This window comes from Aspergillus steynii, assembly GCF_002849105.1.
Source record: "Aspergillus steynii IBT 23096 chromosome Unknown P170scaffold_4, whole genome shotgun sequence".
Taxonomy (NCBI): Eukaryota; Fungi; Ascomycota; class Eurotiomycetes; order Eurotiales; family Aspergillaceae; genus Aspergillus; species Aspergillus steynii.
In genome coordinates this window covers 2,203,378-2,218,306 of record NW_020194401.1, presented here as the reverse complement: position 1 = coordinate 2,218,306, position 14,929 = coordinate 2,203,378, and the positions used below count along the sequence as shown (strand labels likewise).

General features: G+C 50.1%; 6 protein-coding genes across 6 annotated transcripts; 2 read left to right on the top strand and 4 right to left on the bottom strand.

Annotated features, from left to right (window-relative positions):
- Positions 1-662: 662 nt before the first annotated feature.
- On the top strand, positions 663-2,027 carry P170DRAFT_495198 (D-galactonate dehydratase; the record flags this gene model as incomplete). The annotated part of the gene is made up of 4 exons (XM_024854083.1): positions 663-838; positions 904-1,013; positions 1,102-1,213; positions 1,261-2,027. 4 exons carry the CDS (start codon positions 663-665, stop codon positions 2,006-2,008), a joined length of 1,146 nt encoding a protein of 381 aa, XP_024704643.1. The 3' UTR covers positions 2,009-2,027.
- A 231-nt stretch (positions 2,028-2,258) lies between these two features.
- P170DRAFT_509902 (SDR family NAD(P)-dependent oxidoreductase) lies at positions 2,259-3,308 on the bottom strand. The gene is made up of 2 exons (XM_024854722.1): positions 2,794-3,308; positions 2,259-2,708 (listed from the first exon to the last, which is right to left on the bottom strand). The coding sequence occupies exons 1-2, from the start codon at positions 3,242-3,244 to the stop codon at positions 2,398-2,400; spliced, it is 762 nt and encodes a 253-aa protein (XP_024704642.1). The 5' UTR covers positions 3,245-3,308; the 3' UTR covers positions 2,259-2,397.
- Positions 3,309-3,671: 363 nt separating this feature from the next.
- P170DRAFT_509901 (Zn(II)2Cys6 transcription factor) lies at positions 3,672-6,202 on the bottom strand (the record flags this gene model as incomplete). Its single annotated transcript, XM_024854721.1, has 6 exons — positions 3,672-3,710; positions 3,773-4,204; positions 4,264-4,681; positions 4,733-5,167; positions 5,239-5,997; positions 6,084-6,202. The coding sequence occupies 6 exons, from the start codon at positions 6,200-6,202 to the stop codon at positions 3,672-3,674; spliced, it is 2,202 nt and encodes a 733-aa protein (XP_024704641.1).
- Positions 6,203-6,718: 516 nt separating this feature from the next.
- Positions 6,719-8,449, bottom strand: P170DRAFT_447011 (putative sugar transporter; the record flags this gene model as incomplete). The annotated part of the gene is made up of 6 exons (XM_024850845.1): positions 6,719-6,856; positions 6,888-7,016; positions 7,050-7,332; positions 7,434-7,647; positions 7,706-7,839; positions 7,914-8,449. The coding sequence occupies 6 exons, from the start codon at positions 8,447-8,449 to the stop codon at positions 6,719-6,721; spliced, it is 1,434 nt and encodes a 477-aa protein (XP_024704640.1).
- An 831-nt stretch (positions 8,450-9,280) lies between these two features.
- P170DRAFT_356746 (glycosyl hydrolase 53) lies at positions 9,281-10,336 on the bottom strand (the record flags this gene model as incomplete). The annotated part of the gene is made up of 1 exon (XM_024844173.1): positions 9,281-10,336. The coding sequence occupies one exon, from the start codon at positions 10,334-10,336 to the stop codon at positions 9,281-9,283; it is 1,056 nt and encodes a 351-aa protein (XP_024704639.1).
- Positions 10,337-11,115: 779 nt separating this feature from the next.
- P170DRAFT_495189 (glycoside hydrolase family 35 protein) lies at positions 11,116-14,751 on the top strand (the record flags this gene model as incomplete). The annotated part of the gene is made up of 8 exons (XM_024854082.1): positions 11,116-11,494; positions 11,554-11,608; positions 11,660-11,727; positions 11,783-12,365; positions 12,423-13,326; positions 13,388-13,693; positions 13,754-14,503; positions 14,564-14,751. Exons 1-8 carry the CDS (start codon positions 11,385-11,387, stop codon positions 14,749-14,751), a joined length of 2,964 nt encoding a protein of 987 aa, XP_024704638.1. The 5' UTR covers positions 11,116-11,384.
- Between the last annotated feature and the right edge of the window lie 178 nt (positions 14,752-14,929).

Here is a 14,929-nt window from a genome sequence, read left to right as displayed (position 1 = left end):
CCTTTGCATTAAATATCTGGCATATTGAACTTCGATCTTATTGGGAAACCGCTTGACTGTTGATTTGGGGGGCTTGGATTCGAATCTTGCCAGGACATCGAAACGTCGTAGAAGGTGAACCCGCGAAGGTCATCTCATAGATCCGAATATAATAAATCCGGTCGTTCCTATTCTGTTGGAGCCTTAGGCCTTGGCCTGCCGGGTGTGACCCACGGTGGGTTTTAGAGAGCTTTCATCAATTCAAGCATTCCAACATGGAAGGAAAGGCAAGGTCGAGGGCTGTTTGCATTCCGAAGACACGGAGGAATGTCTCCGCCCATGAATCTTTGTCTGACATGGGTTCTAAGTTACCTATCCCATACAATGTCGGACTTCATTGACACTACTGTTTGCGAAAGAGCCAAATCCTAGGGCAGCGGCGAGGCGGACGGATAACTGATGGACACGGATCGGCTCGCAGTTTATATCCGTTGGAATTATCCGTCGGCCCTTTCCGCGAAGCGGCACAGCCCTAACGCCGAGTTCCTATACCTAGTAAGTGATCGGAATTCATTCGGTAACAATTATTGCCTAGCTCCCCTACGAATGTAGCACCTTAGCTACCAAATCTCAGCCAACACCGCTCCCTATACCCCGTTCAGTGAACCGGAGCTTGCTTCATCATGGGGAAAATAACATCGATGGAGTACTTCCGAGTCCCTCCGCGGTGGCTCTTCGTCAAATTGACAGATGACACAGGCGTCGCTGGATGGGGAGAGGCCTCTCTGGAGGGACACACGACGGCGGTGGAAGGGTGTCTTGATGGGTGGTTTGAGAGATACAAGGGGCTAGAAGCAGAGTAGGTATCGCCTCGTCAGTGTTCTCACACATCAACCTCCAGGTACATTCTGACCACGGAGACAGAAACATCGAAGACATCTGGCAGCTGTCGTGGCGCGGGAGCTTCTATCGCGGCGGGCCGGTGTTCATGAGCGCGTTGTCTGGGATCGATATCGCGCTGTGGGATTTGAAAGGTCTGGAACACCTAACCAGATCACCATATCTTGGACCAGTGGGCGGGTGGTTCCCGTCGAAGATGTATGCATGCTAACGCGCTTCTAGCACGCAAGCTTAACGTACCTATCTACCACCTGCTAGGTGGGAAGGTTCGTGACAAAGTTCGAGTATACGCCTGGATTGGCGGGGACAGGCCCAGCGAGGTCGAGGTCCAGGCGTGCGTTACCAGTCCAGTTGAGTCAAACATGTACTGATATCGTCCAGGCAAGCTCGGAAAGAACAAGGATTCCACGCTGTGAAGATGAACGGCACAGGAGACACAGCATGGCTGGATTCGCCACGCGTGCTTAACGAAGTACTCGAGCGACTCAAAGCCGTGAAAACGCTCGGAATCGACGTCGCCGTTGACTTCCACGGCCGTGTACACAAACCTATGGCCAAACGGCTTGCGCGGGCTCTCGAGCCCCACGAACCGCTATTTATCGAAGAGCCGCTCCTTGTGGAACACATCGGTGGAATCAAGCAAGTCTCAGAACTGACGGGTGTTCCGATCGCTCTGGGCGAGAGACTCTACAGCCGGTGGGACGTAAAACCGTTCTTGGAAAACGGGAGCGTGGATATCCTGCAGCCGGACATCTGTCATATCGGCGGGATCTCGGAAATGAAGCGCATAGCGGCGATGTGCGAGGCATATGATGTTGGTGTTGCGCCGCATTGTCCGTTAGGCCCGATCGCTCTGGCGGCGAATGTGCAGGTGAATGCGACGATGGCGAATTTTGCGATCCAGGAAATGGGGATCGGCATGCATTACAATGATATGGGGCAGGATATCACGAGCTATATCTTGAATCCTGAGGTGTGGACTGTGCGGGACGGTCACATCGATGTTCTGTCTGGTCCAGGGCTGGGAATTGAAATCAATGAGGAGGAGGTGAGGCGTCTGTCTGAAGATACAAAGACTTGGAAGATTCCTGAGTTTCGAGGTCCGTGTGGGGAGCTGCGCGAGTGGTAGGGCTAGCTGTATGGCGAGGAGACTATAGAGACTGATGCAGCAATACTGAAAGAGCTGTCAGGAGGCCTAGAGGACCATAAAAACACAAAAAAGCTTCGTAACCAGCATAATGCCAATATAACTGCTTTGCGTGGCGGCATTATGATTTTGGACACTATAACCGATGTTTCTAGTCATCCATAGGAGAGCGTGCTCTAACAACCTTGTAAATATGTCTCTGCCAAAAAAACTTAATTTATCATCGTCTGCTGGAATGGTTCATTGCCGCCCGCCCATACTGGTGAACAGGCCCATAAAAAGACCAGCTATATGTTGCAAGGCGTGTCTCAAATCACCCTGAAGCTAAACCATGCAGTCATTGCGTCCCAGACAGAACTACGTACATACAATCATATCCAAGCCCCATCAACAGAATAGCAACTCCCACTAACAAACGAGCTTTCCGGTCCAAGCAAAAAGACAATCACGTTCGCCACCTCCTCGGCAGTGCCTTGACGCCGAAACGCAATAGGATCATCAAAAGCTGCATCAGACGGCCGTCCTATCCGGTCCCAGAACCCCTGCATCATGGACGTGTGGATCGGACCTGGCGCAACTGCATTCACTCGAACTTCTCGATGGCCATTCTCCTTCGCTGCAACCCTAGTCAGGCCTAAAACGCCGTGTTTACTCGCTGCGTAGGCGCCGTGATTTGCTAAACCTGGTGATGGTTAGAGAGATGCTAAGATGGCGCGACATCCAGCTCAAAGGCGGCAGAATCAGGGTGTTATGAGAGAGAGACCCACCGGTTGTGGCATGGATAGAAGCCATGTTGACAATGGAACCACCGTCACTTATGCTGTTAAGCTCCGCCCGGAGACAATACATCAAACCCGTCAAGTTCACACGTAGGATATTATCCCACTCATCATCATCAAGGTCCGCCACAGCCTTAGTTCCATGGTCCTTTCCAATAACCCCCGCAATGTTGGCTGCTCCATCTAGACGATGATACCTGGCAACGATACTGGCTATCCAGGCTTGGACTTGCTGCTTGTCCGCCACGTCAAGTTTCGTGACCATGAACGCAACATGTGATGTTTTAGCGACAAACTGTGACTCAACTTCACGGAGTGCATCGGGGTTCACATCCGCGATGCAGACAGTTCCTCCTCGCTCTGAGATCAGCTTGGCTGTTGCCAGGCCGATACCACTTGCGCCGCCTGTTACGGCATACACTTTGCCTTGAAGTGACATTATTGTGTCACGCTGCAACGGATCTGGCTGTGGGTAAGTCTTTTCATGGCGGGGTTTGGCTTTAAGCTAAATGTGGTGCCATTTTCTAACCCCTGGTCTTGGAAAAGGGTCTTGCTTGATGCAGAGGACGGATAATGATTTCCGTCGGGTAGAAAGGGCGATTTTATTGGTTCGAATCTTCCGACATGTCCGTATCCACTCGGGGTACCCACACCTACCCGGCTGTCTCCAGTGCTTAACCTATCGGGGTTATCGGTATGATTGCCCGTGAGCATGTCCTAATGTAGGAAGGGGCACTTGGAGTGCTGGGAAAAAAAACTTGGGTTACGATAGTGATTATCCCCCCAGCCCCGCGTGGCTTTATAAAGGGCGAAAAAGTTATTAGCACCGAGCTGTTGCGAGAGGTGCCACGATAAGAGTGGTTTTGTTAGTTGAAATGGTACACGCTATTGAAGCCAGACACAACCTGCCATTCTCACAATTAACCAACGACGGTCTCAATAAAGCAGAGACTTCATGGGTGCTCACCATCGAGTCAAAATTACCCCAGCCTGTCAGATCCTCAAGGGAATCGCCAGGACTGACGTGCAAATCCTCCAGCGGACCCATTGCTGCAACGTCCGGGGATGATATCGCGAATTCCGCTGACATATCCCCAATATTTGTGGCGAATGTATCAATATCTCTACCCCTCGTGTCCATGGTAGGGTAAACCTGTGTGGACGGGTGCTCGGAAGTCTCAACCGGGGATATTTGCCGCACAGCCTCGGCACGGAGCTCTTCTAAGACGACACAATACCGAGAAGTCAAAGATCCTTCTTCGGCTACGTCTGCGATCTGATGCTGACAACGCTCTGCGGCGGAGAAATACGACCGATATACATCATCTGACTCCTTGCTATGTTGAATGGTGTAGACATATAAGATGACAGAAGCGGAGAAGGCAAAGTAGGGAGTAAACTAGAGGCTTGCGTGTTAGTATAAACTTGGAAAATTCACCGAAAAGGAAGTTTAAATACCCAGAAAGCGCGGAGGAGCTGCTTTGCTTGGGTCATCATGTCAACTATGCCAGTAATTTCCATTGCAGCATGGAGACAATCAGATATGCGCTCTTCAATATGTGCTTTTCGCTCCTGTCCCCCCTCGTCCCATCTCCGCGTGCTATTCGTTAGCCTTGCGAAATTTGTTAGTAGTAGTGGACGGTTCGTAAGAATTATGGTATGCCAGTATGCAAGATTGAGGACGTTCTGCTGTCGCTGGTAAATCAAGACTACTGGCGCAGCGTTTGAACTAGCTTGGTCGAGAAAGCCATACATGTCCATACGCCAGGCTTTGAGGTCTTTCATGTACTTTTTTGTATGGGCTAAGCGCTCGGTTATGGACATAGGCTGAATAGAGTAGACGTCACCCAGAATGCCACTCAATACTCGGCACAATCTAGGAAAAGCATCAGTCAGCTCCTGAGGCAGAAAGGTACTGGCGATGTACCTTGCGTAGTTAATTGGGCCAAACATGACAGAAAGCCCTCTTCCACACGACGGAGCAGATCTGTCGATGTTGCCATGAACGTCGTCATCATCTACACAAGAGGGAAGCTCTTGATCGATGTCCTTATCATTGAAAGTCCGCGGTCTTCCAAGCGCCATACTGAGGTAATTGTCGAGGCTATATGCACTCCAAAACGTCCGGCGGCGGCACTCAATCTCGACTTGGGTCATGGAGTTGGAGAAGGCATGTCGATTTCGATGCAGGCCAAGAGCAAAGATAAGCCGAGCGATGGTTCCGAACAGACTCCAACAATGGTTGATCCGTGATTGTGATAAGAACCAAAGGCACTGGCAAAGACGTACTTGGATACTTGCGAGTCGCACTGAGCCCTGCTCCTTGGAGAGTTGGTGGCTTGCTGCTCGGAAGTATCGGACACTAGGAGGCCGTCTTAGCATCATTTAATACCATAGGATAACTCCTGGATGCAAGGTGGCATGTCAACAGACCTCATTTCGGCTCCTACTGACGGTGACTTCGGAACTGTATGCTCCTGCGAGATAGCAAATATCATGAAGAGCACAGCTGTCTGTGTGGGCGCAGAGCTTTTATCGTACATCACGCCATGGGTCTCATAGAACTCATTGTACCATTTTTCAATAGTTGGTCGATGCAAGAATCGGTCCACAGGGACTGCGAAGTCGAAATATCTCTGGACAAGGCGGGAAGTATCATCCCGGTTAAGTAGCAAGGGGAACGTTGGGTCAAGATATGTTGAAGGAATGTCCCCAGGATTCAAGCCGGCGTCATGATTAAGCAATGGGGCGTCACCGAAATTGAAAGCAGATAAACCACGAGGAAAGGACACCGACTGGTCGAGCCGTGCCTGAACTCGAGAGAGAAATGAGATACCGGATGAAGGGCCTACATAGTGACCCTGAAGATCAATCTGTGTCGGCTGAGGTGAAGCGCGAGAGATGGGCTCAGTCAGCGGCATGGATTCGTCTTGTTGAGCAACTGAACCCTGTGGTTGTTCAAGCCCCTCTGGATTGCGGATGGTCGTGCCGTTCATCCGATTATTGACTTTATTCCTGTGGCTCTCACCATGGAAGGTTTGTGGATTTGCGGCTATTTCAGCCGAAGCACCAACTTGCGTGACTCGAGTAGCTGGGCGTCTCCCTCTGGTGTACGACGCGTTGTAGGAGCAAGTCGCGGATGCCAAAACACATACCTGGCATGGCTGACGGCCAGAACACCGTACTTTTCGTCTGCAACTCAACCAAGTCAACACGATCAGATAATTGATAGGCAATGTTAAATTCTGAGATGGTGGAGATGGTCCCGAACAACCTACTTCTTGCAGCGGTCGCAGGCACGCGTAACGCGGATCCGATTTGATCTTCGGGACCACTCTTCCGATGAATTGGGAGTGGTAGGCAAAGCAAGGCTCTCTTGCCCCATAGGAGACTCCATGGTGCAACTCCTCAGATTGCAAGTGATGGATAATTCAATTAAGACATTGGCGGCATGGCAATGGGATGGAATGAAGACGAGAAGAGATGAGGTTGAAGAGGGAAAATCGACGGAGACGTAGTCGGTGGGCCTAGTCCACTTCGGGAATGCGGGGAGGTGCCTTAGGATCTATATTTTACCAGCTGAACTAAACACCACATGCAGCTCGACAGGGATAAGGAGTCTGCTTTCAGCTGAGCATGCCAACATAAAACTGTTCGACTGGTCAAGATTTAGCCGATGAACCTATTTTCGCGATGAACGACTTCTCATCCCCAAACGACTTGGGCTGCTTAGAATTTATATGTTTTTGCTCGGTGAGTCTTCCCGAAAAGCCAATACAAATAATTGCTGGGTCTTATTCCTCCAAACCAGGGGGGATAAGGACATTCAGTCGACAAATGTATCTTAAAACAGACCCACTATCATAAACGAGTGCCCCATAGAGCTCATGAAACCCCCACAAGGCAGAGTAATCTAAACGCCACGACCTCCATCGCCCTTGTGGTGAATGATTTGAGGCTTGTCGTCAACACTATTCTCTTGAGCGAATCTTGCCTTAGGGATCCAGCGAGCACTTTTCCTTAGGCTGTTCTCCTCAAGCATACGATTCATCTGTTCGAGCGAAAGCCTTCATCTCCGGAACAAGGAAGCATGCAAACAGCGCGCCTAGTAGACTTAGTCCACCCCAGAAAAAGAACGCTTTCGTACCGAGGCTGACCGCCTCTTTTTCATTGCCCGTCATATAAGGCGCGATAACAGCTAGCACACGGTTCTAGAACCAGCATGACGCTGTCGAGATGGCCACTCCACGGGAGCGGATGGGGAGCGAGAACGTCTCTCCCACAACCACCCACGCTGCGGGGCCACAGGTTGTGGAGTAGAATAAGATCTGGAAGGATGTAACAGCAATCACACCCTTGATTGCTGTTTCGTTCTCGGGCTGAGCAGTCCTGACGGCCCCGATGATGTACTTCATCAAGAACATGCATAACCCGCCGTAGATCAGCAACGGGCGACGTCCAAACCGCTCGATTGTCCAGAATGCGAGGGCGGTGCATACAACATTGACAAGTGTGGTAGTCAGCGAGCTGAGGAACGGGTCGGAGATGGTTCACAGCTGCTGGAAGAAGGTGGTTCCATAATAGAAAATGAAATTCATCCCAGACAACTGCTGCATACCCTATAGGACCTGGGTTTGCTGATTGGGCCCTTGAAGCAGATCGCCCAGGAGCTGAACCGCCCTTTTTCAGGATTAACCGTTGTCTCATACTGGTGATTGGACACGATTTCGGCAAGGTCATTCTGGATGTACCCCGAGGCGATAGGCTGTTCTCGGATGAAGGATAGAGATGTGGCGGCGTGGTCGTGTCTTCTTTTCTTCACGAAATATCGGGGTGACTCGGCTCCATTACGGTCAGCATTTGGAAGACAAAGATGAGAGGGTCGAGGTGGGAGTTATACGCAAAAGAAACAGTGCGGTGGCGAGTACGCAAGCCCAGAGAAACTGAACCCCGATGGGAATACGGTAGGAGTCGGTATCATTTGTATCCTGGCTGGCGTAAACAACACAGTTTGCTAGCAACATGCCGATTGTGCTGTGGATGCTTTAGTAATATCTAGAAAAGTAAAATATTATCAAAGTTCTTCCAGATTGACTTGCATGGAGAACTGGTAGGCCGAGAGAAGTGTACCCCTTCTCATCTTGGGTGAAGCCTCGGACATGTAAAGGATGATGACAGCGGATTCGAAACCAACACACAGACCGGCTACCAGACATCCGACCGTGATGACACCTATCTGGTCACTGCTGGCGATTTCCACGATAACGCCACAGGCAAAGATGGCGCATCCCATAAGGATAGTGATGCACCGGCCCCATAGATCAGCCAGATCACCGGGAATAAGAGACCCAATGAACGTTCCAAGTGACAGCATCGAAGTCAAGAGGGACGTGTCAGAAGAAGGGATGGTAAGTGGACGGGACGAATCAACAGGGGCTCCGGCATTGAAGTCATGCTCCATACCAGTATATTGCTGGATCACAATCGGGGTTCCCAGCACCCCTGACATCCACCCGATATCATATCCAAAGAACACTCCGCCAAAGGCAGCTGACACACAAACAACATATGCTTTCCAGGTGATAGGCGCCTCGGTCTTCGATATATACGTTGTTTCACGGGCATTCTCGGTATCGGTGACCATTCTTTGTTGCGGTCTCTTTGAAGAAATGTCCGGTGAGCGCCAAAGAGTCCAATTAAAGCAGTTGAACCAAAGAAATAGCATTTCATCTGTGGCCTAGGCACACTTTAAACGGACAGATACAGCCTCGATGCCCATAACCGAATTAGCTTAAACCGACGGGCACAAATCCGGGATAGAACGCGGATATCTCTGAGCCCGTGAGTTGACCTGATCTCACTTAGATGTTAGAGATAATATAATAAAAGAAACACTAAGGATCCTCCAAGACGCCTAGTTATTCCATTTTTGGCTTGCAAGGGACCTTTTCATCCGACGGAACCTATGCACTAATGACAGTTCACGCCTTACATCCGTCGGAAGCCTTTCTCCGATGTGTAGAGCTGGCTTATAAAATGCCCTAGACAATTCCTTGGTCACCTTGGAGAAGATGCATGCGGCATAGCAGATCCCTCGAGTGAAAGGATCCAGGACACGCAAACTTTTGTCTGTACTAAAAATAGTATTTCTCAAACATGACAATTCTGGAATTTGAAAGCCCCTTTTCATAAGCAACTCCCGCTATTAATTGTTCGATTTACCTGTACAATGCCGGTACTGATGTTGAGCATGGGCTTGGAACTTCCCGAAATCAAACGCAGCTCTAAAGATTACACACAACAACCGGAGGAGCTTATCGCGAGCTGTCAGGGGATTTAGTTTAACCAACTCTGTATACTTGCGCATAAGAGATGCATTAACACATCAGAATTTCCACTATGAACGTAATTACGATGTAGCCCAAATACTATCGCAGTGTCTCAAATCTCCATTACGTCTCATCCACCTCCCGCCTTAATAAAGAGACCCGAAGACGGACAAACTGTCATAAGCCTGGCCATTAGCGTCAAACATGATGTTGCGTTCGCAGGACGACCCCAAAACGGCATTATTGACCCAAGCGGCCTCCCAGTAGTTCAGGCCAGTCGCAGCTGGTATGGCCTTGAGGGTAGAGGCCAACAGCTGGAGATACTGAGTCTGACCAGCCGGGCTGAGCGGAATGTCGAGCTGATCCTCCGGGAATGGATAATCCGGGTTACTACATTCCGTCGGCCAGTTCGTCTCCACCACCTGAACCTCCTTGTTATACTTCGTTGATAGGCTCGTCAGACTCGTGTTCAACGCGGCCATCGTCGCTCCCTCCCCCCAGAATGGGTAAAATGAGACAGCGATGACATCCCAGTCATCCACAGAGAGTAGTCCAGTGTCCAAGACCAAGTCGTAAAACCAATGCTGGAGCTCAACATCGTAGCCATGGGCGAGATGAGTCACGACCTTTGTGTGGTCTCCCAGCGACGAATCTCGAACGGCCCTGGCGGCGGTGTGTAGCAGCCGGGCCAGGTTCTCGGGGTTTTCATAATGGCCTGTGGGCCATAGCATTCCGGATGGTATTTCGTTGCCGATGGTAATAGTCTCGGGGTGGAGATTCTCTGCCGCGAACGTTTCGCACACTTCTGTCGTGTAGGCGTAGAGTTTATTTTCGAGCGAGTCGATATTATGCGGCCAGCCGGTGGGAATGTCTTGCAGGTCTGGGTTCGTCCATGTGTCGCTGTAGTGGAGGTTGAGGCCAAACATTAAGCCAGCTTTGGTCGCTCGTCGCGCCAGTTTCAGGTTGTACTGCAGTCCGTAGTCGCCATCCACGGTCCAGACGCGTTGACGCACCATGTTGACGCCTGCTTCGACAAGGATACTCTCCAGCGGCATCTCGACGGACTGTGAGTTCTTGTAGACGACGCCGTTGTCACGTTCCTCGACGATGACAGATGACCAGTCCACACCGACATATGTCAGAGGATCTGCCCTAGGTTTGACATCGCCTGGTGATGAGGCACAAGCAGTATGCAACGGCATGGACATTGCCACCGCAAGGAGGGCTTTGAGAAGTTCCTGCATCATGAGCTGGAATAGAAGATAGATTCTGAAGCAAATACCGGGGGAGTAGGCACAACTCGATACCAGAATAGTTGATTATATATTCGGAAAACGGGTTCCTATAGGCGGGTCAAGATTCGTAACCACCGGGTCCCTTAGGGCTCGGCCGGACCCTCCTCGGAGTATCCGTAACCTATGTAGCTGTTAGCAACACAGCCCTACTGATTTTAGTCTATATGCTAGTCTTGTCATTAATATACCAAACGGCTTCCGCTGTCTAACATGAAACGAACGAACTGGGGATCGAACTCCTTCATGTTTCGCCCATTAGTTCCATGTTCCGTTATCTTCTCTACTGCTCACAATGGATACCTTGGAGGAATCACGGTGAGAATTAAATATTCCGAGAGGGAATAGTCGACTCGCCATCGAATGTCCACCAACATATAATAAATGAATAGCTCAAGGCGCTAATAATAAGACAAGGAGTAGAGCACTATCGTGGTGGCATCTCTCGATGCGCTTCCCAAGTGCCTTGTCAAGGATTTATATTAACCCACGAAAGAAAACGAATAGTAATTATGAGTTATGACCCATGGGCGAATAGTTCGCAGGATGTCAAGTGGGTCTGAGCCACTAATAATCATGGCATTGTTCGGGTGAATTAGCCGTCGGATAACCAAAGATAACGCAGATAAGCGGCCAAGACGGATGTTGACGTATGACAGGGCTTTTCCGACACCATCGTGTGCCACTATGGAGTGTCATGTCCATACTGCCAAGCTAATCTGCAGGTAACACCCCTTGAAAGAGAGATTCTGGGAAATGATGAAGCGGGGAAGTGCATCGCGGGGATATTATCGAACTAGAGATCTTTGGACATTCCATTTTATTCGAGTAAAGTATAAAAGAACAGAAAGGACGTACTCGGACAACGTTCATTAATTGGTATGGTTCATCACATGTGTTATCAGCATCTTGCCATCCGGTTTCCTTTTGGTCACTTCTGATATTTCCCTCTGCGAGGATGAGGCTGTGGCACACTTTGAATACCGCCCTTGCCCTTGGATTGGCAACCCCTTCCACAGCTCAAGACTGGCCATTGCACGACAATGGTCTGAATAAGGTTGTTCAATGGTATGATATACCTTGCTCACCACGGGCTGTCCTATCTTAAGGCTTACTTAGTATAACAGGGACCACTATAGTATCCAGGTTAATGGAGAAAGGCTGTTCCTTTGGTCTGGAGAGGTGAGTAGTACACAACACCAAAACCCCTCAACATAGCTAATATCCTGAAAGTTGCATTTGTGGCGCATCCCCGTGCCCGAGTTATGGCGTGACATCTTGGAGAAGATTAAGGCAGCTGGGTACATTTACTTCAAATACATATCTGTGTAGTTGAATTTGCGCTAACACGAGCAGTTTCAACGGAATTGGCCTTTATGAGCACTGGGGATGGCATGCTCCTAACAACGAGACCTTAGACTTCGAGACTGGTGCACATGACTTCGCAAAGGCTTTTGAACTCGCAAAGGAAATTGGTCTTTATGTCATCTACCGACCGGGTCCATACAGCAACGCTGAGGCAAATGGCGGAGGCTTCCCCGGTTGGTTGACTACAGGCGAGTATGGCCCACTCCGCGACGACAGTGAGAAATACACCAAGGCTTGGACTCGGTACTCCAAGGCCGTTGCAGACTATGTCCGTCCATATCTCATTACCAACGGAGGGCCTATCATCATGTGGCAAATTGAAAACGAGTACGGAGTGCAATGGCTTGATCCTGATCTGAAAACACCGAATGAGACCGCTATTAATTATATGGAGCTTCTTCAGGACAGCCATAGAGAATGGGGTATCGATGTTCCTCTCACCCACAATAACCCCAATATGCGGACCCGATCCTGGTCGAAAGATTACAGCAGCGTCGGTGGTGAAGTCGACATGTATGGCCTTGATCATTATCCGGCCTGCTGGACCTGCGATCTAGACCAGTGCCTGTCAGTCAATGGCCATGTGGAGCCCTACACGGTTTTCAACTACTATGACCACTTCCAGCAGGTGTCATCGACCCAGCCTTCGTTCCTCATGGAGTTTCAGGGAGGCTCATTCAACCCCTGGGATGGTCCAGCGGGCGGCTGTAAGGAGAATATGGGACCTCCTTGGGTCAATCTGTTCTTTCGGCATAACCTGGCACAGAAGGTATCTGCTGTAAACATCTACATGCTCTATGGAGGAACCAACTGGGGAAACATTGGCTTCCCCGAGGTCGGTACCAGTTATGACTACTCGTCGCCCATCCACGAGAATCGCTTAATCGGCGACAAGTTTAACGAAGCAAAGCTCTTTGGCCTTTTCATGCGATCTGCCCGCGACTTCACCAAGGTGAAGCGAGTAGCAAACAGCACGGCGTATGCTACAGACGGAAGTATACTCACCACTGAGCTCCGAAACCCCGATACTGGCGCGGCCTTTTACGTTGTCCGCCATGAATACTCCCCTTTAACGGAGCTGACCAAATTCCGCCTGAATGTCACCACTGAGGCTGGCAGATTGAGGGTCCCACGCAAAGGATCAATCACAATCAATGGAACGGAGTCCAAAGTTCTGGTCACCAACTTCAATATCGGTTCATCCAGCAAGAAGATCACTTACGCTACCTTGGAAGTCCTCACCGTCAGCGACCTAGGTGATCGTCAAGTTGTTGTCTTCTGGGCCCCGGCAGGCGAACAGGGCGAGTTCTTGATTAACGGCGCCAAGTGGGGCAACGTCATAGGAAAGAATAGCAACGATACTTTGACAAAGACCAGAAATGGTATTGTGACAAATGTGGTCACCGGCAAAGAGTCGACAGTCATTGATTACGACAATGACGTCCAAGCTGTGGTGGTCGACCGGCAGTCTGCGTACAAGTTTTGGGCTCCGACTTTGGATAACAACCCCCTTGCATGGGAAAGCTCAACCGGTAACTAAGCCCATTCCTGAAGAGAAAGACCTGATAAACAAGTACTGAAAGCTTTCTTTAGTTCTTGTCCATGGGCCTTATCTCATCCGTACCGCCAAAATAAACGGCGACACCATCCACGTCACGGGTGACTGGAACGAAGAGACTGACTTAGAGATCTGGGCTCCGAAGAATGTCAAACATGTTACATTCAACGGCTTAAAGGTCAAGGTCATGAAGTCCAAATACGCAAGTTTGAGAGGCACTCTTCCCGCCGCCGACGTTACCATTGAAAGTCTTGCTGCTGAGCTGCCACCCGTTATCAACTGGAAAGTGGCAGAAAATCTCCCAGAGACCGCTGTAAACTATGACGACTCTAACTGGACTGGTAGGCTGCTGAACATCCACAGATACTCATTACCGTCTGTGTTGACTTATTCTCTGACAGACGCCGATCATATGGAAACTCCTCATTTTGTTCCTCCCGATACCTACCCCGTTCTGTTTGCAGACGAGTATGGCTACCAAGCCGGTAACATTCTTTGGCGAGGTCGATTCCACGCTTCAGAAGATCAACCTCCCTCAGGCGCATACCTCCGTGTCATTGGAGGCCTGGCAAGCGGGTTTTCGGCCTACATCAATGGCGAATTCCTTGGATCCTGGTATGGCTCAATGGCCAATAAGACAGGGGAGCTAGAGGTCTCATTCGAGGATGTCACGCTCCACACAACCAAGGAAAACGTTTTATTCGTCATCCAAGACACCATGGGCAAGGAGCAGCGCGAAGCAGCGCCCGATCCACGCGGCATTCTAAACGCAACATTGTACGCTGCAGATGGCTCGGCTGCGAACTTCTCCTCGTGGAAGGTGGCCGGCAATGCTGGTGGAAACCATCTCCTCGAGCCAATACGCGGTACGTACAATGAAGGTGGCCTTCATGCAGAGCGTCTTGGCTGGCACCTACCGGGATTTGACGACAGCCATTGGGAATCAGGAGTCCCCGGGGACGGATTCACCGGCGCTGGTTCACGCTTCTACAGGACCGTCGTGCCATTGGATATTCCGAGGGGCTATGACGTTAGCTTAGCGTTTCAACTGCATACTGAGAAAAAGGCGAAGCTTCGGGCTCAGCTATACGTGAATGGGTATCAATTTGCGAAGACTTTACCTTTTATCTCTAACGAAAGAACCTTTCCCGGTATGTATTTTTGGAGACCTTCAAACCCAACCTGAAGGTCGCTGACTAAAAGTCCTCCAGTATTTCCAGGTATCCTCAACTATAGCGGTAACAACACTGTCGGCCTTAGCGTTTGGGCCATGGAGCAAGCTGGAGGGGCGGTCGATGTGAAATGGAAGGTCATGGGTGTACATAGATCAGGCTTTGATCCCCTGTTTGATGGCGAATATCTTCGGCCTGGATGGAGGGATCGCTCACAGTATGCGTGAAATACAACCTCTGTGAATAAGATGTTACACTCATTCAGACAGCTCGAATGTAAAGCCGCTGGCTTCCTCTCATATAAATATAGATCGTCCGATACCTGGCTCTCGCGGATTCCAGCTACCGATCCTAGGGATTGAACGAATATATTAAAGAACTTGAATAAATACTTGGCCATGAGAT